Raw genomic sequence first — 25036 nt, 5'->3', positions numbered from 1 at the left:
GGTGTTTCACCATGAAAACTCCTAGATAAGAACAAGTGAAAACACCTTGAGAAGGGGACAGGTAGGGTAGGAAGAAAAGATTATCCTCACGTTCTGCAGACTAGATCAGACAGGCAGCTTCTCAAATATATCCAGTCAAGAACTGTAAAACTGCCATGATTTCAGTAAAAAGTTGTCTCTTACTTGAAACCTGTCATGTCCCATTTACATCTGTAAATTTTGTGGAGCCCAAACAGCGCTTAGGAAGCTGAGATTGTGGTTGGTCTCTCTCCACTTGCAGTCATCAGCATTTTCAGACCTGCTATACTCTGGGCACTTTGTTTTCCCCGCGATGACTGTGGTGTAAGAACCTCAGCAAAAGGCCCCACGTTTCAGACTGTTTGCAGTACCATTTGCTGTCAGATACCAGAGCTCAGACGTGGCTGACTTTGAGAACCAAACACCTGACATGTTTTTAGCACGGGAGGTGTGATGCTGTCAGTGCGTGCATAGAGTGCATAACCCCGTGTCTTTGCTCTTGTGATGCTGTGCGTCCTCCATAGAAATATTCATTTTAGGAGGAACAGGGCCAGCTGGCAGCCAGTGTTTTGTGGTGTCTTAAGAAATATGGAGTGTCATTATGCTTGCACAGATGGGTAAGTTTGATAAGATGAGATAAGTACCTAGAACTGGCCTTTGTTTTTAATTTAAAAAATGGTGTTCTTGGCACTATTAGTCAGCGCAGATATTGGCAGACCCTGAAGAGTTGTATGCCGGTGTTTTCCCAAGACGTGCCCTCTCTAGAGCACAGTTAGATGTGGGACTGGAGAGGGTCTGAGTCACTGGAGGACAAATGTGGTGTCCTGCTGCCTCTTAAGGGGTGAAAAGTAATTGGAGCTACTTTGGAGCCCGTGGCTGCTTACTGCACTGGTTGGTCTGGGACACCATATCATGCAGCTGCCAGCACTCAGTGGCCAAGCTGTTGAGCAACAGCTGATGGAGCAACTTCTTCCACTTGAATGGTAGGGCTTGAAAATGTTCTGCTGGTGGCCCTTGTAGTCCCTGTGGCTCTCCTCCTGGGGGAGGTACAGATGTCCGTGGTGCCTCTGGGCAGGGGACTAAGGGTGAAGTAGACCACTGCCCACCTTTCATATTTTACCTGGACAGTATCAGTGAGGTGCATGACTCCTCGCTACACTCAGGCATGCATTTTGGACTTCATGTGAAGTCTGGAAAGACAGCATCGGCTGTAGGTTCAAGGGCACAGATCTCCCTGTAGGACTCCTATGGGCTCCTTCTCCTGGCCCGCTCAAGTAGAGTCACAGAGCTGCCAGTCGTGTCAGCCTAAATGGTCCTGACAGTCCCTTCTGGAGCAGAGAGGCCAGGGACATATTTATCTCTTCGTGGTGCTGGGGGAAGTTGTATCTCAAACAGAAAAACGAGAGAAGGGTGGCACGCTGTACCAGTACCAGCTAAATTCAGTTCAGTCTCAGCTGCAGGTGGAACACCAGGAGAGGCTCTTGGCGATGTGAGCACAACCCGGGCTGGGCTTCAAATTCAAGAGCTGGTTGTGTACGTCCTCAGCTTGGGAGGGCTCTTTTCAGAGCAGCACGGGAGCGCTTTATAGGAAGCATAATGTGGCAGCAGTGCAAGCTCCGTGTTGCACATGTGAGAGCAGGCTTGTTCCGAGGTAGCTTGTCTATTCCTCCCTCATCTCTCCATGGCCAGCCAAAAGGTAGCCAAACCTCAGGTTGTTGTCACGTCCTTCCAGATCATGGCTCAGGAGCTAATGGAAGGATATTCGTTAAATAGCTGGTGAAGTAGAGACTTGGGTTTGCTTTCTGCTTCTGTTTGCAATGCTGCTGTCTATGCTGGACGCTAATGATTTTATTTTTTCTGGGGGTAGTAGTCACATGAATAATGCATTCCCTGCTGAGCCTTTTTAACAGTCCCCTAGCTGCTTCCCATCTGAAGGGAAGTGTAAGAGGTAATTAGCAGCCACTTGAAAAAAGGATTAGCAGGTGGGTGGGAGCTACTGTTGGGTTCATGCATGGAATTGCCATGGAAATGCTGAGATTTCCTGGCACTTCATCCAGTGTGTGGGCTCCAAAGATAGTTGCACTCATGGGCCTCTCTCCTTTCGATCTCACTACCCTACAAAGGGAGCGGCTGCATTTTCCTTCCGGACAGCTTCTGCAGGCGGTGCTATCGCCATCTGCACGCACGATGAAGCCTGCTATAACCATGGGTGCTGTGGAGAGTGGGGCGCTGTGTTGCAGCTGTCAGCTGAAGTCTTTTTGCATTTCTTTCATGTCAAACCAATTGGCAGAAAAATAGGAAAAAAAAAACAAAAAACAGTGGTTTGCCCCTTTTAGTTTAAAAAATAATAATGAATTGGTGCACAAAGAACATTCAGCGTTTGTGACTTCTTACAGAAAATGATGCTGGCCCTTGTCCTGCAACCCCTCCCCGGCTCAGCAGCCCATCTGTGGCTAAACCCATGAAGTAGACGGGACTGCACAGCTGAACAAGGGCTGTTTTGCACATAAGTCATTTCAGGCTGTGCACCAAGAGCTGCATTTGCTTCTCGCCCCATCTTGTATGGTGGCCACGTACAAGCTTGAAATATTGGGCATATCTGTGAGGAATATCTCTCATTTCAGTACGAGTTCTGGAGGTCTTCAAGGCTATGGGCACACATTTGTCATAAAAGGTTCCTTGGGGGGAGCCTACCATCTCTCTCTCCTTTCCCCTTTCTGTAACAGCCTCCTGAATGTGTCAGTGTCTGGGGTGCTTTGGTGTGAAGCAGTAAAGTGTGCAATTTGTTTCAGATCACCTGTTAGCAGACTCCTATATCGGCCAGGAGGACTCCCCCGAGATGCAGCAGGCAGCACAGAACAAGCGCAGGCTCTCCGTCATCTCCGATGGCAAGTTTGAGAGGAGCTTCTCTGAGGAGCAGACAGAGAAGATGCCAAGCGAGGGACCGAAGCCACGGGTCTACACGATCTCCGGCGAGAGGCCGATGCTGTCAGACCACGAGAACGAAAGCATGGAACTGGTGGTGATGAAGGGGGCTGCCCAAGAGGAATGCCACCACGGCCACCATGCGCACAGCGCTGGCGGCTCTCACGGCGTCAGCAGGCACTGCAAGGGCTGGCCAGGCAGCCGGCAGGGCTCCAAGGAGTGCCCAAACTGCTCCCGGCTTGCTGCCCCTTCCCATCATTCCTTTGACCTGGAGCAGCATCAATCCAGTGAGACTGGGTGGCACAGAAAAAGGCTGGAGAGGATGTACAGTGTCGATCGAGTGTCTGGTAAGTAAAGGCAAGTGCTGGATGCTGGAAGGACACAAAGGGACGTGTCCGCACGTGTGAAGGGTGACACCTGTCTCTTTCCAGCGTGGCGGTGTCATTGCCACGTGCCTTGAGCTGGGCCCCATAGTGTTTCCCCTTCAGCTCCTTGCTGGCGTCCACAAAGAGGGATTGTCAGAGGGGGAGTCTACAATAAGCTGAGCTCCATTTGAGGCCAGCTCGTCCAAGCCCCATCGTCTCTGCTCATCAGCAGCACACGAGCTGGGTGCTTTTCCCAGTGGCTTGGTGCACCTTAGTGAGGACGATCTCTGTGGGCTCCCTTACTGTTGAGGGAAGAGCAGGAGAGGAGGGGCTGTGTCAAAGCACCTGCGGTTTTTTTTGCTTGTCCAGGAGGCCATTCAGGGCAGGACTCTCTCCTTTGCCTCGTTTGGGGGTTGAGACAGGTGAGACCCTTCTGAATGTGCCAGGGTGCTCAGAGGGAGCCTCAAGCTCAGGTAGATCATTCTGTACCATGTTGCATCCCCAAAATGCTCATCCATGTGGCTGGAAGCAGTTTAGCAAGGTCCCTCACGTAGTGCCACCTCAGTCTTTCCATAAATAATAGCAAATAATACTGGACTTTTTCCCACACTTACTATCAATTTGCTGAATGTTTTCAGGGACTTTGGATTGTAATTGTTTAATTACATTAAAAAATTCCTGATCATGTTTAAAAAGTTAACCGTTAATCAAATATTTGTCACAATCTATGCACTTTGAATTAATAAGCTAGAACACAGTCCATCTTTGTCAGCTCTATATGTGGCTGGCCAAGTCTGACCAAATTTGTCTGATTTTTTTAATGCCTATATATATTTTTTTAGGTAAACACACATCAAGGCTTTTAGAGATGAGCGTCCAGCCAGGAAATGTCATTGTTTTCCCCTTGAAAAGATTTAGGTAGAGTGTAAGGACTGTGGAGATCCCACTGTACACCTTTCCTGGGTTCACAGTGACACTTACTGCACGTAAAATTACAGCAAGCTTGGGTTCTGGACTGTAATTTCACAGTTGGATGCTTAGAATTACATAACTAAATTCATATATGGGTTAATCTTAAAGAAATAAAATTAAAAAAAAAAAGAATTAAAAAATAACTGATAATCAAATGTACAGAACACCTCGAGTCCAACTAACTTCTGCGTGTAATTTCAACCACTGTTTCTCTGCTTGTACCCTATGATTTTGGGGCTTTACCTCAGACACTACATGTACAGTTTAGAATTTCTTATTTTTATTGCTGAAGTACAGGAAAAATCTTTCTCCTTTTCTTGCATGTTTTACAATCGTATGTGTTTTACCAGTTGAAAGATGGCTCTGCAGATGATGACACAGCCAGAATCTTGTTTGAATGTAGAAGAAGAAAGCCCTATCAGTCATAGCCTTTCAGGAAAGAGATCACAATCCCAGGGGCTTGGTCTTGTGGAGGTGAGGGTGCTAAGTTGAATAATTTGCAGCCTCATAACACTTTCTGAATTAAGAAAGTGAGTGTTTCTGGTTCTGGTGGTGAAAGACTTCTGTTGAAAGCTTTCCTGAACAAATCAAAATTGTACTCTGTGCTGCGGGACTGAAGCAGGTCGCTTGATACAGAGCCAAAGGAAGGCTCCGGATTGCTAATGGAGAAGTTTAATTCCTTGTAGCTGAAGCCAAACTTTGTTTGCTGGAAAAAACATGATCTAGCAAATGCTACAGAGAGATGCCATGCTGCAGTTCTGAGACTTGGGGTCTGTAATATGCATTTTCAACTAGGCAGCAGTTTTCATTAGGGCTGGAGATTGTGTTCTGAAAATACAGCAGAGTAGTTGCTTAAATGGGAACAAAGTAGATAGTGCTGAACCTGCAGATGCCTCCATGAATATTTCACATTTTGTACGGGCAGGCAACGGCCACCCTCAGTGCTTGTCCCCAGCATCTGAGCGCTTGCACGTGTGGCTGCACTGGCAGCACTGTGCCTCTGAGACCAAATCCTGTCCTAGCACTGGCACCGCGGGCTGAAAGTTTTCTCGACTTGGTCTCATTTGCTCAGTCTGTCCAAGCAATGTTGCTCAGGGGAGAAAAAAAAATGGAGAGAATTGAGTTGCACATTTATAGCAGGTTGCGAGAAATGTTTCTTGGAATGTCCTTCATGCATGGCTAGCAAAGAAATCAGAGCAGAGATGAATGGAGCTGAGAGAGAGACTGATTTCCCCCGAGATTTGTTTTCCAATGCTGCTATCTCCATTTGGATTGACATGACATGTTATTGCTGCAAACCAACACTCATGGCAGTTAGGCCAGATTGGCATAATTTAATATGGATTTTTATGCTGAGTTTATGACGCCTAACACCATTCAAGAAGCACAAGCTGTTGTCTCCTGTGCTGCACCCAGCCTCTGATACAAACACATCCATTCACGGACAGAGGTGCTGAGATTTCCATGCAGCCTGGCAGGTGCTAGAAATGCTGATATGGTGTCATCATTCCTTCATTCTTACCCGTGGTTCCTTGGCTATTTCATCCCAGTTGATGATAACAAGAAAGGAGAATGAGATGTTCTACTTAGCTAAAAAGGAGCCTCCTACCTGCACCTGGAAGCAGAACGGGTATAATCTTGCAGATGAGCTCTGGAGTTGTGCTCTGCTCCCTAGTCCCCAGCTGGGTGCTTCTCTGCTCCTGCTCCACCTCTGGCTGGTAGAGAGGCACCTCCGAAGGGTCACAAATCCTTTTACTCTCCATTAAATACTGTGGGTAGGGGAGAGACATTTTTATTAGGTTGACTTCCCTCTGTCAGAAGAGGAGAGGAGGCTTCCAGCCATAGTCCAGACAGCACCTCACGAAGATATTAGCTGCTGCTCATAAGCTCTGCTTTGAATTCAAACTAGTGACTTAAAAGCTGTAAAATGTATTAAGAGGTTGTAATCTTTTGAGATGTGTAGTCCCTGAGAATTCTGTACAGAACTGTTGGCTAAACGAGAATTTGTACTGTTTCTCCTCCTTTGCTGCTTTTGTGGGTTTGAGGCTTTAAACAAATAATTCGTTTGCGTTCTGAGCTGTTTTGCATTTCTTCTCTAGCTGGTTTTTGGAGGAGAGCAAGCAGAGGAATTTCATAATAAGTATTTAACATACTAGAATTCAGACTTCATTTAAAATATTTATTTCCTTAGGGTGCCTTTATACAAGGCTTGACATAAACTGTTAGCTGAGAAGGAGTGTCTGTTACAGCTTCCTGTGTAATTTCTAAGAAGCTCCACTTCAAAGGCAGTCTCCCCACTTACATCTAGGCTTTTTGTGTGTGTGTCTGCAATTGCAGCTATTTTGTGGGATTGATTGGGTTTTGGCCATCAAAAGTTAGTTTAAAAACAAAATACTCTAGATAATGCCAGAATATCAGTGACTAAGATACTGTAGTTGCTACTGATCTTAAAACTTGAGTGAGTGAATCTAGACATGATCAGCAATATGAGGCAAAGCATTAAGCAAGGAAACCACAAACTGGGAGTGAAGCAAGATGGAGAATCAGCTAGCTCCAAATCCTGGGGATCCAGCGCAGCAAGATCTCACACAGCTGGTGTCAGTGGATTTTAATGTTACCTCTGGTTCCCTGACTGACTGACCCCAGCCTGAGATTTCTCAACAGGAGCTGCTTCTTGATCGAGTTCCTCCTCCTGTGTCGCCACCATTCCACAAGCATAATTAGCGACTTATTTTGCTGCCTGCTTTTTGTCTTAGTGGGCATTATGTGAAGATGATGTGGTGTCCTAACGTAATTAGGAAATAATCCTCAGTTGGTTCAGGCAGGTCAGGGTGTAAACATAGAGGACAAATCAGCGCAGTTATCTCCAGATTACACAGCTGATGTTCTGTTTGACTTCTACAACCAGAAAAACTCCCGAAGTCCAGGTCATCAGAAACGACTGTATGAGATGTATATTGGAAAACCTCAGTGGGAGAAATAGAAAGTATATTTCTGGCTTACACTTCTGAATAGAAGAAGCTGAATGCTTTTCATCTTCCACAGGAGGCTGTATCAGAAAGAACTGGATGAATGGGACGTTTCAAACTAATGGTACTAAGGAAAAAGCAGAGGCAGGAAAACGCTTTTAATGAAAAATGTTTTTCCCCCCCCTTTTTTTTTTTTCCTCTTGTTCAAATGTCTCTTCTGTAGTTCCTAGATTATCCTAGTCTTCTGTGCTTAGGAGAGAGCTTTCATTCTTCATTAGTAGTGTGATAGACAGGCTTAGCATAAATTTACAAAACATTTGGTGGTAGCATACATACCAAATGAGGGGATGAGACTCTCTTGTTTAACACAGGGCAGGATGCTGAAGAAATGTACTAAGAGAAAGAGCCTGGGAAGTCTTGCTGCCTGAACCGTGGCTCTGCCTGCTGGATTCTCAAGTTTTGCTCTCTCTCTTCCAGATGATGTCCCCATACGAACCTGGTTCCCAAAAGAGAACCTCTTCAGTTTTCAAACTGCTACTACAACTATGCAAGCGTAAGTGAAACTACTTCCTTAACTTTGATCCTATATCTCAAAGTTTGTGGCCCACTCAAAACAGTATCTGAGAGCATGAAGCAAACTAAGTTGTATGTTTGGCACTGCAGTCAGGGGATGAGAGAACCTTGTGTCTCATTTCTTCTTTTTTGCACTCATAATTTCTCTTTCCTATTATTCCCACTTGTTTGTTATTCCCTTCTCTAAGTCCTTGGGCTATCCAGTTCTCTGCTTCCTTTATTTTCTCTGTGACACTGTACCCTGTCCCTGAGTGCCTCTGCAGAGCAAGGGTCTGGTGGGAACACCAGCTGAGACCCTCCACCAGGTACTTATGCTGCAGCCGCTGCTCTGAGGGAATGTTAATCCAGGCACCATCCATCGCTCCAGACAAGAACGTTTCTGTATTATGAGATGTGCCACTGTGCACTGGGGGAATGCTGTTCTCGAAGGACAGGAGGGTGTAAAGGAAGCCTCATTTCAAGGTTGTACCCAGTTACCAGGAAATGACATCTTTCTGGTTTCAAGTGTTTCATACCTGGATAAAAATTGAAGGCAGGTGATGAGGGAAATGAGATAATGTCATGTCTTCTAAGGCTTTTCTCCAGCCTTGTCACCTTCTTCCTGTGTCCTTCTTCCTTCCTACATCCATGTCAGCCACAGCTCTACTATACCCTTTATTTCTCTTTGTCTGATCTGCTCTCTCCATTTTGTAGTCTATTTCTCTGCCCTCCCCAGATCCCCCAAAGAAGCTGGTGGTTGATCTTGGGATAACCCAGGCTGAATCAGGCCTGTAGGCACTAAGGCCAGGAGGGCTGTATTCAGTGTTGGGGAGAGGGGGCTGCCGAGATATGGAAGGGATCTCTGTCCCCAGAAGAAAACTCTGTTTTCATGCCCTTTCACTCCTCACCATACCACCTCAGCTGGAGGTGCAGCCCACCTCCCAGCCTGGGGAACATTACTGGGGGGCATTGCTTGGTGCCGGCCTGCAGACCCTTGTGCTGCTTCTGTTACTTAGTCCCTGTGTCCTCCTGCCTCCTCTTCAAGGACTGTAGGTCTGGTGGCACCCCTGGCTGGTTAATGCTCGTTGGCACCAGGCTGACAGGGCCTGTGAGCAGTCTGAGGACAACGTGACGGATTCTTGCTTTGCCCTACAAATATTGGTTGGTAACAGTGACTGGTATTTTACAAGTCTGATCTGGCAAACCAGACAATGTGCAAAACCAGCACTTTTCCTTTGCCTATGGGCACATCCTTTGCTCTCTGAAGTCATCCTTACTGCGTATGGGGTTTGTTGCAGGATGGCGACCCCTATCAGGGCTTGGAGTTCTTGGAGGCCAAAGTCAGATTGGTTTGGAGAACAGTGCCCTAAGGAAACCCATGAGGAGCAGAGCTCTTGGTTAACGTAGCTCCTCAGTTAACATTTCTGCAGAGTGTGCTGCCTCTGGAAGTCACACAGAAACATCTGTGTTCAGGGCACCTCCCTGAGCTGGCTGGGAGGTTGCCCCAGGTGCCCTTGTCCACATGGCCTCTGCTCTAGTGTTTTCAGCCCAGGGCTTGCTTCCTTCATAGACTGGACAGTGTGAGCTGATTTCACGAGTCTTGGTTGCACAAGGGAGAAGGCCTCCCTGCTCCAGAAGCCCTTGGTACTGAGCTGCTGTTGTATCCTGATGGGCCACATTCAGCTCTCAGTTGTACATCTGCATGCTCTTTGGGTCTACGCGGAGCTTAATTTGTGTCCAAGCCACATGCCATCACTGCCCCAGAGAGGTTTTAGCTTGGTCAAGCATGAGTTTCATCACGGAGAACTAACTTAAAAAGCAATTTCCTTCCACCTAACAAGAAACGCTTCTCCCTTCTGGAGTGAGGATTCCCTCAGGATGCTGGCCAGGGCTGAGCACTAATGAATTCCTCTTCTTTCTCTTTTTCCCTGCGTCTCCTGGAATCTCTAGCATCTCGTAAGTATAATCTTCATTTTTTATTTCCTTGTCTGTTGGTGTCTCGAATAAACTGTCCTCTCCTCTCCTGTCTATCATATTCATTCGTGCTTTCCCTATCCTAAGGCTATTTGTCAGCTGGCAAAAGGTTGGTTAGATGGCTACACCTGATAAGCCTACATCACACCACACCCATCCTCATCTTCAAAACAGAGATTATAGAGGCTAGCAAGCTTTTGTCCCTTTTGAAGCTGGTGTACAGAGGTTTTATGTCTGCAGTCTGGTTGGCCCATTTGTCTGTAGCAGGGATGATGGCTCTTCGCCCCTATTCTTTGGGCTGTATTCTGGCCACTCTTATGCTTTCTTTAGGAGCTTGTCCAGCCACCTACTCTAGAAAGTTGAGGACCTTTGGTTTGGTGACTATTGCCCAGCCCCTGACTCACACCCAGTCCTGCAAGGCCTGGCTGTCTTCTTCAGTCAGCCTAAACTCTTTTTGTTGTCTGGTGAGAGCTTTGCTGTCTGTTTCATGTCCTTTCTAGTTCAAAGCTGCGTAGTTGGTTAATGGCTTAAAATGGTTTCCCAGGGCGTTCAGGGGCTACGCAGAAAGGAAGAGACGGAAACGAGAGAATGATTCTGCAGCTGTTATACAGAGGTAGGGCCCGCTTTCTCCGATAGCCGTAACCTTGCCTGGTGTTGCATGGGCCCTTTGGGTGTCATTAGTGACGCTTGATGACGTTGAGTATGGTTGTCCCTGTCTGTGTTGCTGTTCATAGGGACCCTAGCAGTGGCTGCGTTGGAAATGTGGAGGTGAATGATGCTGCAGTACTCGAGATAGCTTCTCTCTGTCTTCTTAAATGAACACTGTCAAGTCTCTTTTAAGCTTCCAAATATACAGGATCTATGTCTCAGGGTGAAGAATATATATATATATATATATATATATATATATATATATATTAATACATGTAATTCCCCCAGCCCATTCACAGATACTTGGAATTTGATTGAGGGTAACTGAATACCTAAACAGTGACTTTTATGTGCTATTGTTGCACCTACATATGTACCTCAAGAAAACGCAAAGGAAGGAAAAGGGGAATTGGATTGATTTCTTGTTCAGTTATTTCAAAAGGGCCCTGGTTACCCTCTGCTGGTTTCACAAGGCACATCACTTGGTCACTGTGGTAATCAGAACTGTTCCGTTTTTTTCAGATGTGCCAAGGCTTGTGTATTTTGGCAGCCTACTAGGAAGGATAACATAGCATTTGTGTCATTGGCTAAAAACTGCCATGATCACCTCAGCACTGTTCAAAACAAAGTGGGAGAAAAACATAATTTTTTCAATGGGGCAATTGCCAGGAAGATTTTTTTTTCAGTAACTTAGGGGCTGTGTGTTTTTTTTCCATCGATAATGAAGACAAATAAGAATCAAAACTGAAGACGTGGTAAATAAATAGACAGTGTATCTTTAAAAAGAAAGATTTCTCAGAATTTGCTAGACAGAGATGAGGCTGTTAGAAAATGACTTGTTCCTGCAGCTTGCAAGTCAGGAATAGGAGTTGCATACATCGGTGATACTGCATAATCGGGACTAAGGTTGTTGTGCCATCCTCGTGTTATGTGGACAGCTCAGCCTCCTGTGGACACTTAATGTCTAGACAGGATTGTACCGTGGGAGCCAGTCTGCATTTATTGGTGGTAAAGAGGAGGTAGGATTGCAATAATGCTGAAGTTGGTGTGGGTTTGTGGCCGTGCCATGCAAGCAGACCCTGCCGAGCTGTAAGGATTGCCTGGCAGTCAGCACTGAGGAGTGAGATCCCAGCCCCATCTCAGTTTGGATGCTAGTTGTGTAGCCCTTCATGGCCTCAGATATTTTGGAAGTTCAGTGGTTATCACACAACCCTGTCCGTGCACGGTCCTGTGCCTGGTGCACAGGGAGGCTGGTTTGTGTGGCATGACACATGTACCAGTGTGATAGATGTTGTCTCGAGAGAGCGATGCCCAGTGATTTGCTGAACTAGTGACCACTGCAGGTAGAATTTGGGGAGGAGAAAGTGAGAGGTGTTGTCGGGAGCTCTGCAGAGCACCGATGTACTTCAGCCATTCCATCGCTGTCTCTGACCTCTGTTCAGATAACGAAGGTGCTTCTCTTCAGAGTGGAGATGAGTCACTGCAGCTGGCACTGCAGGACAGGGAGTAATAACGGGATTTTATTACTGTAACTTCAGGGGTGCTTGTTGGATTTCAGTGGGTGAAGAGATCTTGCTAGTGATCAGATAACACTGGGCTTTTGGGGTGCAAGTGCGGGAGCCAGGCAGGATGGCTGGGCAGGTTTCTGTAGCCTGACTGCTCACGGAGCAGATTGCTGCTCCCCACGTGCTGCTGACTGGGCAGTGTTGTGCCAGTCCTGCCATGCTGACATGCAGGCACAGAGGGGCCTGAGGACCAAAACAGCTGCAAAAAGCTCTCAGAAGGCTGCACGATAGCTGTAAGATGCCCACATTGAAGTAGTCTCAGGCTTGGATCTCTTTTCCTAAGTGCTTTTTTCTAGAAGAGCTGAGCAGACAAAAATCACTTTTGTCCCATTCTCCAGGTTTTTAGTGCGTTGGTTAGCCCTGAATTCTGCCTGGAGCTGCTTGCAGCAGTTTTTAGAAGATGTATCTAGAGAGCTGCTCTCAGCCCTCACTAATGGGAGAGACAAAGCTGTCTAAGCAGCTGGGAGCAGCACTACTTTATGGCAAAGTCTGCTCCCCCCACCTCCAGGGCCTGAAGAAGCTCCTCTGTGGAGAGGACGACTGAGCATATAACGGAGAAATTAATTCTATTCTGAAATGCCAAAAGCCCTGAAGGATGTAATTAATGGTAGCCTTGGCATTTAACATTGGTGCTCAGTGTCTGATGTGAGCTTAGTTTCACAATGGACCACAAAGACTTTCACTCCAGTGGCTTACAACATATTTAAGACCTATCTGATAAAGAACATGCCTGGTTCCCTTAGAACATTGTATTTATTTGATTTGAATCTAACATGCTGTAAAACAGCCCAGGTTATCAGTCATCATGCACCCAAGAAGGCTTTGCATACAGTTCTGGTCCAGCATATGGCTGAGAAACATCTTGTTTTAGTTGCTTGTTCGGAGAGGCCTGTTGTCTGATCCACAGCAGTGAATCTTCATGTATTCAAGTAGAGCTGAAATAAACCTTTGAAAAATGTCATAAATAGCCAAAGCGCAGGTGGAAATTCATCATGGAATAGTGCTACTCCTGGCTTCTCTGTGCACTGCTGGTTTTCCTTCCTGAGTTGCTGAATTTGGATTCTGTTGACTTGATGGGATCCAAGGCCAAAGAGGGCACAGTGCAGACCACGGTGTGGGTTAAGTGCTCTTCCTCTCGCGAGGGCTGTGTTGATCTCTCTGAATCGGAGTAGGTGCCTCTGACTTGCTCTGAATGCCTCAGTGTCAGTGCTGGAAGTGTCTTCCAGTCCAGTCAGTTTGTTGAAGTGTCTGCATGGTTGTAACACTTCATTACTCATCCCACTAACTCGCGTGTGAGCCAGATGACTTGTCATTTCACCTCTTTCACCAGCAGTAGGCTCTGTTGCTTGATGTCTGTGGTGTGTGTTGGTGGAACAGGAGGGAATCTAGGAACGTGCAGGCCGCTGGTACGTGGGCTCGCTGACATCCCCCGGGGGCCACGGGGGCTGCGGTGCAGGGTGAAGTCACCCTGGCTGAGCAGAGTTCATGAGGAGTGAGCCTTTCCTTGCTAGTCCACCTGCTGCTCATTCCCTGTGTCTCTTCTGCTGTCCTGTGTGGTTCCTGTCTCAGTGAGCGATGAGAAACCAAGGGAGAAGAGTCCCTGACTCTCGGAGGGGCTGGACGAAGAGTCCCTCTGCCTCACGCTCTCAGCAGTGGCCAGGATGGTCTGTTTTCCGCAGACCTGAGTACAGGCACGGCTGCATACTGGAGGCTACCCTCTGGTGGGCTTTCCCCTGGAGCTGTGCACTCTGCAGCCCCCCTGAAATCTGCTTGCAGTCCTGGGCAGGAAAGCACATGGTTAGACAGGCAGCAACAGCAGCCAGCTGGCCCACGAGGACAGTCAGCCCTGCTGAGCAGTGCTTCCAAGAAGGAAGAAGCCACTTTGGTATTTCCCAGCATTTTGCCCCAGAGAGCAATATGGGCTGTGTGGCTGCTAACAGCACTGGTGAGATTTTAGCAGCTGCTACAAACGTGTTTGGGAATGAGCACAGCCCTGAGCTGTGTGAGCACGCTGCCTAGCAGGGCAGAGCCCGGGGCACCCCACTTTCCTGCTGGAGCATGTGTGGAAGAGAGAGGAGAGGGGAGCAGCTCCTGCTGCTTGCCAGGAGAAGAGGGAGTGTTGCCAGCAAGGGCAGCAGCAGTCCGTTCAGCAAAGCTGCAGCGCAGGTACCTTAGTCCTAGGAGAGTGGGCGAAGAGCCCAGAGCAGGCCATGGGACTGCCGGGTAGAGCTTCCTTGCCCTGTACCACTGGCCCAGAGAGTTCAGGAACAACAACTGCACGCTTGACAGCTGTAATGCTCCCCAGCTGGATAGATGCAGGTTGGGGACCCGGTCTCCAGTGTTCGAATGCCCAGAGGGAAATATGCTGTCTTCCTTTTTTTTTTTTTTTTTTTTTTCCTCCCCAGCTTTTTCAGTTCCGCTGGGCCCAGCTTTATATCACTTTTCTCAGAGATTTTGTTTGGCCTTTCTTTCAGGAATTTTCGGAAGCACCTCCGCATGGTGGGGAGCCGAAGGGTTAAAGCACAAAGTAAGTGACAACCTGTAAGATGTGGCTGTGAGGAGTTGAGCTTTGTGCTGGTGGGACACAGGGAGCCCTATGTTGTGCACACATGTGGGTAGAAAGGACCTAGCATTGGTTGGAGAAAGGATTTGACTTGCTGATGCCATTTTACCTTACGAGGAGGAGGCCAGATTGTTGCAAGTCTCCAAGACACACGGATATCTGCAAGCAGCCTTTAAGCTATTTCCACGGACCCGCTGTCTTGGCTGCGGGAGGCCTGTGTCCTCAGCACGAGATGTGGAAGGAGAGCTGCAGCGTCCTTGTCCCGTGTTTGCCTGGTATTCAGCGATCACCGATGTAGACACCTGAGAGGAGAATCAGAGCTGAGCTGAGCAAGCGAGGGCTGCCTGGCCTCTTACTGGAGCTGTGTGCCTGCTGTGGCTCCTTGGGGACTGTCAGTGCTTCATGTGCCATGTGGACTGGTGGCTTTCCCTTTTCTCCTCCCCTGACCCACCACAACGTCTTCTCTGCAGCAGGACCTGGGGGAAAGTTGCCCAGTGGGAGCTTAGAGGAAGGTGGAGGAGAGAAAGAAGAACATCAAAGAGATTGGAGCAAGGGGTAAATAAGGGGAGCATTATTCCTCACTGGGGAAGAAATCACCTCTTAGGCTGGGGAAACAGCAGTTCCTTTCCTGAACAAGGTAACGCTTCGCCAGAACTTGGCTGGGATGGCTCCTTTATTGCTGTGGAATGGGAGTGGTGTAACCAGCTCCTGAGAGCTGAGGATTGTTCCAGAAGAGGAAACAGCTTGTTCTTCCCACCCCCTGGCCAGGCATCACGTACAAACTGCCCACAGAAGTGTTGCTGGGTTGAATTTGCATTCTTTTGTCTCCATTCTCTTACACTGTGGGAAGTAGACAGCAAACAGGTTTGCCCTTTGAAGTGTCTTTATTGGCATCTGAGTTAGCACTGCCTGAAATGAACAGGGCTCACCTTCCCCTAGAGCTGTCTGGAAGTTCAGGCATGTCTCTCTGCCTTGGTAACTCTCGGGTCATGTTTTCAAAGCTTTCTTCATGTGCACCATAGCTACGTGTGTGGTTTTAAATGAAAGCTGAGGATGGAGATCACCTGAACAACTTACTGTGTGACTTGTCTCCCTGGACACCCACACTTGGACACACTGCAGCGGAGGACAGGTTGCTTCTCAGCTCTTGTAACGCAAATCTGCAGTGAATTCCTGTGCCCCGACACAAGATGCTGTTACTAGATATATACTGCAGCAAGCTTGATCTGTCCGCTATCAGAAATAGGTATTAGTGTCTATAAGTGGCCATTAATCTAGGTGTAATGACTCTCACAGGGACTTGCCAAATCAGACATTGTGGTTAGCAATTCCCAGGGATTTTCCTGTGGGGCAGCCAGCCTGGGCCAAGCTGCGTGGATTCTGCTTGGGAAATGCCAGTACAAACGCCACTGGGGGGAGAGAGGGAGAAACAAAAAAAAAAGAAGGTTGTGGGGGAGAAAAATGTTTGTGATACTGTAGGCAAGCAAAAACTGAAGGATTTCTTCTTTGGCAACAAAACTCAGAAAGCATAAGCTTTCCAGAGACCCCTTCTGTTTGGTCCAACTCTGATGGAAACAGAGCAAGAACATGCCCTGAAACAGGGAGAAATGACTGGACAGTTGCCTTTTTCTGGTCACAAGTGTTGTTGGCTGTTGAGTGCACCTTCCTGTGAAGGCCTTTGAGTCAGAGCATTTACTCTGGGACATTGGAATAGCCCTGATTAATTTGAGGTTTGAGCAGTGTGCATTTAAGGAGAGACCATGAAGTGTCCTCCTTTTTCTGTGTTATGTATCCTGCAGTGGCTATGGTCAGAAAGTGGGCACTTTGCTGCTGTCAGAAGACCCTTGTTTGCTGTGTGGAAAGGACACCCATTTGGCAGGTGGAAGAACAAGCACAGGGGAGATCATGATGTGTAGCTTTGGTGGAATCTACTGGATGTTTTGTTTTGCTGGCAGCAACAGAGGTGGCTGTGGAGTCTGTTAATGTCGTGCTTTGGTTTTATCCTAGCATTTGCCGAACGGCGTGAGAGGAGCTTCAGCAGGTCCTGGAGTGACCCGACTCCCATCAAAGCTGATTCCTTCCATGACTCTCGAGAAAGTGAGTTCTGAGTCCTTTGAGCTTCCTCCTGTGGCCAAACCCTCCAGCTGAGGTGTTGACTGGAGTCCCACTGGAGTAATTTCTCTGTGCCCTTTTGTCCCATCTGTGATCCTTTTAGTTTTGTGAGATCTGAGCAAATAACACTGCAGGTATATGCACATGTTTATCTGTGTGTATCTATATGTAGAGTGCAAGCACATCTAACCTCATGCTATTGTGCAGTGGCCAAAGGATACCCAGCGGTACAGCTCTCTTATGGTCCTCTATTCCCTTCATCCCTTATTTGCTTGGGACCAAACACCCTACCTGGAAGCACACCCGTCCAAGGCTACATTCACCATAGTGGGGCTAACCTGCCCAGCTGCCTGTGCAAGAGCCTCTTCTGAGCTCTTTCCTAGGCTGGAATGACTCAGAGCACAGCTGTAGTGCTCTGAGAGGTGTAATTTTGATTTCCTGGCTGTGCTGGCTGCACAGGTGATAGCTGGGGGCAATCTGATCTTCATTTGGGCTGCCAGGAATTCCTCTGGGAATCCCCAGTAATGCTGCAGTGTTTTGCTTGTGGGGACAGAGATGCTGTTGTGCTAATTTGCAGGAGGAAGTGCCAGCATCTTCCCACTGTCTTTTTTTTTTCTAAAGGGAATGGCTGTTTTACACAGTTTTCATTTGAAATCCAGGCAAGGGACTTTGTGGTAATGAGTTTGTCCATGCTGAAATGGGTTGTATTCATTACATAAATTTCACTAATGAAATCAACTAACGAATTCAATTTCAGGTAAGCATGAGGTCCAGCCCTCCTAGCTATAGAAGGCACCATACCAGGTTGCAGGGGGAGATATATGAAAGGCCAGGTTCAAAACATGACCCGATTGTTCCTGTGCAGTCTGATTCCTCCCCGCTCCCTCAGCTAACTCAGAGGCGAATGGAAAAGACATGGTTCAGACAGAAATGTTCGGTGCTCCAGACACTGCCACTGGTACTTGGACATCCCCAAAGGCACAAGTAGAAGCATCATGGTTCTCTCTCCTCAGGCTTCAGGGACCACCTCTATTATTAACCTTTAATGGTCAATTATATTCCTTCCAGATGTTTTTTTCCCCAGGAGGCATTGAAGGCCAACAGGTAAGGTGAATTTGGAGAGCAAATTCAAGTATATTGTTGAAATACTACTGTGTTTGCTACGGCTGTCCTCACACTCCGGGATTCTCTGCCAGGATCAGTTTGACTAAAAAGGCGGAGTTTCTGTATAAGCACTCAGCAGATGTAGTCCAGTAATTAATACAAGAGACCAGCTTTGAAGTCTCTGGACTTTTGCTCATCAGCTTGGCAATGTTAAAGTGTAGAGAGTCTGTCTGCATTCCATCTCTTCCTCCATTTCTGAAATGACAGGGAATGTTGTGAATTAGCATTTGAAAGCTAAACTTGGTGACTGTGAGAGTGGTGAAATGTTACGTGGTATGTGGTATCAGGCTTTGTGTGTGCACTCTTCGTTTCTTAAGAGTGTTTGTCTGTATAGAGACGCCAGCCCCAAAGTGTGGTGTCTGTTGCTCTGTTGGAGGAAAGGAGGGCACAAGTCTCATGGCTTGTGCTACTTCTTGCGAGGTAGCTGCTAGATAGGATCGAGTGGAGAAGGCAAGCTGATCTGCCCTCGTAATGCACCTGTGTTCTGACAGGCCATGACCTTCAGGATTCCTGCGGCACTTTGGATGGCGACTTTGACTTGAACTGGGAAGCAGAAAAGGAGCTTGAAGCCATGGCATGCGATGGAGAAGACTTTATTCCACCAAAAATAATGGTGAGGGTTTCCAAGCCAGCTATCTTTATCTGCTCATGCCCTGTCTGTCTTGTAACAGCTGCTAAGTTCAGTATCTTCATGTGAATGTGAGGTGTCCATTTCTGGACTCTGCACATTGTGCCTCTTCAGGAGTTTTACATTATCTCCCATGTGGCCGAAGCAGCAGTGTGCTGCCTGCCAGGAGGGAGAGCTTTGAAGGCAGCCAAAGCTGGAGCCCCGGCTGTGCTTCCAGGCCCACCAGTGCCTGCTTCACTCTCCCAGTGGTGAACAGAGGTGCCTGAAATCACAGCACAGCCGGATCAGCTGTGTTTCAATAGCCCTCTGGCTTGTGCTGAGACAGGTCTATCTGCTTAGACTCTTACAGAGCTGGCTGAATGCTTCAGCCAGAGTTGCCAGGCAACTTGCATCTGCCTGACATCCTACGGCTGTGCACATACCTGTGTCTGATGCCATTTTATCCCTTGGCAACTGCTGAGCTCAGCCCTGGCTCATGTCAGCTCAGGCATGCAGTCATCCCACCACTGGCCAGCTGTGCGTGCAAATTCAAAGGCACAGACCCTCACACAGGGTGATCTTTACTGGGATACAGCTGTCTGTGGTGATGCACCAGCTGCTGCATCCTCTGTGCACAGCTGTCTCCTCTTTACAAACTGTTACCTCAGACTCAGTCCTGCTCACTGGGCAGAGCTGTGCGCTCAGTTGCTGGGTGCTGGGGAGACTGTGATGCCTTAGGTGCTCCGTAGGGGACCACGGGCTGGGAGGACCTTCCCCAGCAATGCAGGTGGGCTGGATGAGCTGCTGGTTTCGGTAAGACCTGGGAGCAACTGAGCAGGACACTGTTAGCAAGGCCTTTGTGCTTCTGAACGGACTTTATTGGCTTCTCCTTATCCTCTTGCACTTCTTTTTTCCCCTTACAGCTCATTTCTTCCAAGGTGCCCAAAGCTGAGTATGTCCCAACAATTATCCGCAGGGACGATCCCTCTATCATCCCCATTCTCTATGTAAGTATATCGCTTCTGCTGTGTCCAGCAGTGCAGAAGCTGGCTCCACACAGATATTTTTTTTCTTTTGTTATTGTTTTTGTCCTTATCCCTAATTCCTGTTACAGTGATTTGGAAACACTGCTGGACCCAGATTTGGGGTCTTGCACAGTTCTTTGAGGGCTGAGGCCTAGGTGGAAGAGCAAAGTGGAGTGAAAATTGCACATGTGGGTTGTCAGACTATGTAGGCACAGCCAGGCAGTGTGGGAAGGCGAACAAGGGAAGGCAAGGCAGGCCTGAGCATATCAGCAAAGCTGTGTATTGCAAGGTTCGGGGCTCCTCCTTATGCTCATACTTAGGCAGTGCAGGACCTCAGAGCTCTGCAGTGGACCATCCCACTATGTGCAGTGGTGCATCCCCAGCAGTCATTAATTTAACCTTGATTTTCACTAGGAGTCTTGCCTGAGCAGGTGTCTGAAATACCACCAGGGAATCATGGGTCTCTTTTTCCTAATCACTTCATATTCACTTAAACTGAAAGGGAAGGGTTGGACTGACAGCCCAGAGAATTCAGTTTCCACGTGCAGCAGACAGTGCTGCTGGAGCTTTGTTACTTCTCTCTCTCTGAGAGCTGTACAGTTGTCCTGCTGACCCTGCCAGAGGCAGGTGTGTTTGGAGCGTGGCTATTTGTTAGCCAGCTTGGACATGTGTAAAGCCATCATTTGGCTACAAAACATGGGCCAAGAGGAAAATACACAATAGCATTGACTGCATCTGATGGCACGTGCTTTGGACTTGTCTGTGGGTTTCATCTCCCAGTCTTTAGATGGACTTGGTCTTCATGGACCACTGTTGTGGTTTAGCCTGGCTGGCAGCCAAACACCACACAGCCGTTCGCTCACCCTCCCCCCTCCCTCTCCGGGATGGGGGAGAGAAACGGGAAAGTGAAGTCTGTGAGTTGAGATAAAGACAGTTCATTAAGACAGGGAAAAGAATAACAATAACAATAATAATAATAATAATAATAATAGTATTAATAGTAATAATGTGTACGAAATAAGTGATGCACAATGCAATTGCTCACCACCCGTTGACCGATGCCCAGCCTATCCCCGAGCAGCCGGCCCCCCCTCCACCCCGGCTAGCCACCCCTATATATTGTTCAGCATGACATCAGATGGTATGGAATACCCCTTTGGCCAGTTTGGGTCAGCTGTCCTGGGTCTGTCCCCTCCCAGCTCCTGCTGCATCCCTAGCCTGCTCGCTAGCAGGACAGAGCAAGAAGCTGAAAAGTCCTTGCATTGGTGTAAGCACTGCTCTACAACAATTAAAACATCAGCATGTTATCAGCGCTCTTCTCATTCTAATCCAAAACATAGCACCCTGCCAGCTACTAGGAGGAAAATTAACTCTGTCCTACCTGAAACCAGGACAACCACTCAGAATTCAGTTTCTTTGAGATGTGTTTTAGGGTGGTAATTCCTGTGATGTTGACTAGAAGCCATCAGCTGTTTTGATCATGCTTTACAGTATGTTTGTCTGGGCATATGACTGTATGCAATATTAGAGATATGTCAGGGGAGCTGGTGTAGTGACCTTGATATGTCTTCCCTCTCTTGGTTTCCAGGACCATGAACACGCCACCTTTGATGACATCTTAGGTATGTTGAGTGTTATTTCTTTTTCTTTACTCCTGCCTGCTGCAAATATAATTATCAGTGCGTTAAAGTCACTGCCCCGTGCCTTACCTGCCACATGCCATGGTGTTTTTATCACTACAGTGATACCTGACGCTCAGTCAACTACTATTGGATGTGCTGCAGCAATAAAACTTCACTTCTGTAGGTGATTTTTTATGCCACAGTCACAGATTACGAAAGGGAAGTTTGAAGCACAGGTCAGCAAAGATACTGGTTTGTGGTATTTAGGTGAGTGGAAGTATTGATGGGGTGAGGACAGTTAGGTCTGGTACAGTGCTGTGGTCACAGCAGAGCAGTGTCTGGTGCTGCACCATACCTTGCCTGTCCTGTGACGTGCCACGTTCTCCTGCTTTCCATGGCATGAAAGCAAAGGGTTTGCTTTGACGTCAGTGTGAATGTAGGTGCTGAGCACCTCTCACAGCTTGGCCTCCTGCCTGCAAGATTAAACTCTGATGCGAAGAAGAAAGATTCTGAGAGATTAATTTTTAACTTCCTCCATGGTTTATCTTTTCCAACATGTTTGTTTGTTTGTTTTTGTTTTGTTTTCAGAGGAAATAGAGAAGAAGCTTAACATCTATCGGAAAGGCTGCAAGATCTGGAAGATGCTGATATTTTGCCAGGTACATGAAAGTTCTTAAACGCTTGGGTAGTTTGTTACAAATTCCTCTTTTTCTTTGGGGGAAATTACATGGAGGAACCAATATTCCAAAGTCAGGTTCTGTTAGAGTAAGCGCATGTATACAGCTTTCACATCTCATTTCCCCAGACAGTGAGCAGTCACAAGATGCTGTGACAGCAGCAAATAAAATCTGACTTAGTGTAGCCAGCTCCAGAGCTGGGCAGCTTCTCAGCTACTTTCAAGGAAACCCAGGCAAACCTGTATTAGCACAGACCTCAAAAGAAGGCCTTTGGAGAAAGAAAGAAAGAAGCATTTCTGATACGATGGTTCTAAGTTTTCATGCAGCTTCAGTGTGACGCTGACAATGGAGGGTGTTGTTGATCTGACCAGCAGATGGCACAGTTTGCAGCCTCAGTGGAGGGAGAGTGGTCAGGGTACAGACATACGGAACTGTGGCTGGGACAGATTTAGGCCCTGCTCTGTCTGGGCCTTGCTGGGGATTTCCTTCCCAAGGCTCTTGTTCCTGGGGTGGTCATCTCTGGACTCCCCCGGCAGCTGTGCAGGGAACCTTGAAATGGGAAGTGAGGACACGAACTGACTTGAACTTCCTCGTGCATGCCTAACGCTGCAGAGCAGTAGTGTTTGCACCCCACTGAGCTGGAGATTGCAGTTCTTAATTTTCCTGGGGTTGTGCTCAATCTTTTTATGTCTGCTACTGCCAAATAGCAGTTCTTCTACAGTGATATCTTGTCTGCTTATCCCTTCTTGTCTGCCCACCATGGCAAGTCCCCTAACATCCCCAAATGAAAGGGACTTTCTTGTCTTCCCTATTGCTCTCCAGTCACCCACAGTGAAGTTTTCTTTTTCTTTTACTGCCTCTTTCTAGAGTGAGGTGGGCATGTAACATTAAAAAAAAACCAGAGAATCCAACCCCCACCATACTCTCTGTATGTGAATATTTTCTGAGTTAGTGCCTACGGTTTCTCCTCTGGAGGTTGTAGCTGCTGTGCCAGCCTGGCGTGTCCGCTCTGCTCCCTTGTGGCACTTCTGGGTATGGCTGTACGGAATAAGAAATGTGTCCAGGGTCTGCTTCTTTAGGTGGTTGGCATCTGTCTGTCTCTCTCTTGCAGGGAGGTCCCGGCCACTTATACTTATTAAAGAACAAAGTTGCCACCTTCGCCAAAGTGGAGAAGGAGGAAGATATGATCCTGTGAGTGATTCTGTTATGTTCTAGACTCGCATAGCGTTTTTCTGATCTCTTTGCTCTGTTTGTAGTAAGTGGCTTAGAAGTAGAGGCAGAGGGAGCTAGGATGGTTTAGCCTGGGGAAGAGGAGGACGAGGGGGAATTTAATAGCAGCTTACCCTAACAGTTCTCCCCTTGAGGGAGAGCTGCAAAGATGACAGAGCCGAACTCAACCCTGGGCTGGTGTTAGCCCTGGGACGAGTCAGCAGAAGATTTATGCTCTTATCTGCTGTTTAGTGTGTCTCTGGACTAGTGATTAGCAAAAGAGAAAAAAAGAAGTTCCCTGTCTTAACAAAGGCTTTGCTGACCAGAAAGCAGAACATGCACCTCATGCCTCTGGTGCTTGGAAGTGGCTGAGGTAGCTTTTCTAAGCAGGCGAGTAGTGGCAGAAATCCAAGTCATTCCCCCACAGCTGTCTCTGATAACTGTCCTTCTAATTGCAGGGGGAAATGGAATTTGTCTCTGCAAAGCCTGCTCAAAGTCCAGCACGTTGCTGAGGCAATTCTACTTCTCCTTGCAGAGAGTTAAGCTTTGCCTGTTTTGCTGCCTGCTTCCCTGTGCTGGCTCAAACTTACTTGGCTAACAGCGCTTCGTTGTGGGGGAGAGCATGTATACCAACCTGTTCCTACACAGCATACTGTTGGCATGAGAGTTGAATATTAAAATCCACATCTGTTCAGCACTCTCATGCTCTGGCACAAACACTGTCAATAAAATTCTTAGGCACGTGTGCACATACATGCTTCTGAATGCACTAGAAGAATAGCTGGTCTGAAGTTGGTAATTCAGGCACCTTCAGAAAGCTGTGAATGTGCAGCTGAAAACTTGGATGCTTGGAAGCGAACGTCTCCATCCAACCTGTACATGCCTGGGAGGCAGTCCTGAGAAGAGCTTATACCACAAACAAACATCTGCTCACAGACCCAAAGAGGAACTGCTGGGCTTCAGAGCCCACCAAACAGCCATAACCATTGCCCAAGGAACGTGGTTGTATTTCATGGCCCTGAGACACAGTATGTCACTACTGTCACTACTGACATACGGTGTCTGTGACACTACTGACACAGTATGTCAGCAGTGACAAAATGTAAAGCAGGTCTGATTCTGCTGAGCAGCAGCAAGCACTCACTAACATTGAACAGCCAAAAAAATAATCTCTCTGGCTGCTTTCTGTTGATTTCATGTGCTGGGAATGAACACTGATAACACTCATGCTTAGAAAGGGCAATTCTTGATAGAAATGGGAGAGGGGAGATGGGAAATGGGAGGGAACTGCCACAGAAAGAATGCCTAGTAAAACTGCCAGTTTAAAAACACTCCTGGTGGACTTTGCTCCCTTGTCTTTACCTTGGAGCTCTTTTGACTCAATGGGCAGCTCTTCCTTCTCTACTGTGTGACTTGAACCTGTTCTGCCCGTGCTCTTTCTTTTCTAAGAGCCAATGGCTCTTCCTGGGCAGCTTGCCTCAGGCCCTTGTTTGTGCTCACACATCCATGTGATTATTCATGCATATGAGGAGATACATTTCTAAATGATTTATTTTGTTTCTTCCAGCTTCTGGAAGAGGTTGAGCCGTCTGATGAGTAAAGTCAATCCTGAACCAAATATCATTCACATCATGGGCTGCTATGTTCTCGGAAACCCCAATGGGGAGAAGGTAAGAGCTTCCTGGGTCACCTCTCTGGGAATGTCTGCTGAGTAGCACCAAGCCCAGGGAGGGAGCAGTCACACTATGCAGTCGAAACCTTCCTTCCTCTTCTGCTGTGTGGAACATGCTGCGTCCTATCGCATGAGTGGCTGTTAATGGATGAACCGCCTGAGGATTGTGCCATCCCCAGAGGGCAGGGGAGGACTGGTTGGTGACATGCAAGAAGGGACAGGAGCCAAAGCCTCAAGGGGGGAACAGTCAGTCAAAGCATTTAGTTTATTTACTGCTGAACTAGATGTTTTAAAAGACATGTAGTGGAACGTTTTCTAGAGGTAGGGAAGAAGGATGAGCAATTCTGGATGCCCTAGAGTTCATCCTTGTTTTCAGCTTCTAACTCTTGATACG

General features: G+C 47.5%; 1 protein-coding gene across 3 annotated transcripts in view; it reads left to right on the top strand.

Moving 5' to 3' along the window:
- NSMF (NMDA receptor synaptonuclear signaling and neuronal migration factor) overlaps positions 1-25036 on the top strand; it is a 48776-nt gene that overhangs the window by 16037 nt on the left and 7703 nt on the right. For 2 of the 3 annotated variants that reach the window (XM_035564703.1, XM_035564705.1), the window contains 11 exons: positions 2811-3290; positions 7727-7802; positions 10320-10388; positions 14466-14518; positions 16562-16651; positions 18322-18443; positions 19361-19444; positions 21051-21084; positions 21673-21743; positions 22873-22952; positions 24538-24640. In XM_035564703.1, the coding sequence (XP_035420596.1) occupies positions 2811-3290; positions 7727-7802; positions 10320-10388; positions 14466-14518; positions 16562-16651; positions 18322-18443; positions 19361-19444; positions 21051-21084; positions 21673-21743; positions 22873-22952; positions 24538-24640 (1262 nt within the window). The remainder of the gene's footprint in view (positions 1-2810; positions 3291-7726; positions 7803-10319; positions 10389-14465; positions 14519-16561; positions 16652-18321; positions 18444-19360; positions 19445-21050; positions 21085-21672; positions 21744-22872; positions 22953-24537; positions 24641-25036) is intronic. The other variant, XM_035564704.1, reaches the window with a different exon arrangement.

This window comes from Cygnus atratus, chromosome 19 (assembly GCF_013377495.2).
Source record: "Cygnus atratus isolate AKBS03 ecotype Queensland, Australia chromosome 19, CAtr_DNAZoo_HiC_assembly, whole genome shotgun sequence".
Classification (NCBI taxonomy): Eukaryota; Metazoa; Chordata; class Aves; order Anseriformes; family Anatidae; genus Cygnus; species Cygnus atratus.
The sequence above is the reverse complement of the archived record's forward strand: the minus strand, read 5'-3'. Positions and strand labels throughout refer to the sequence as shown.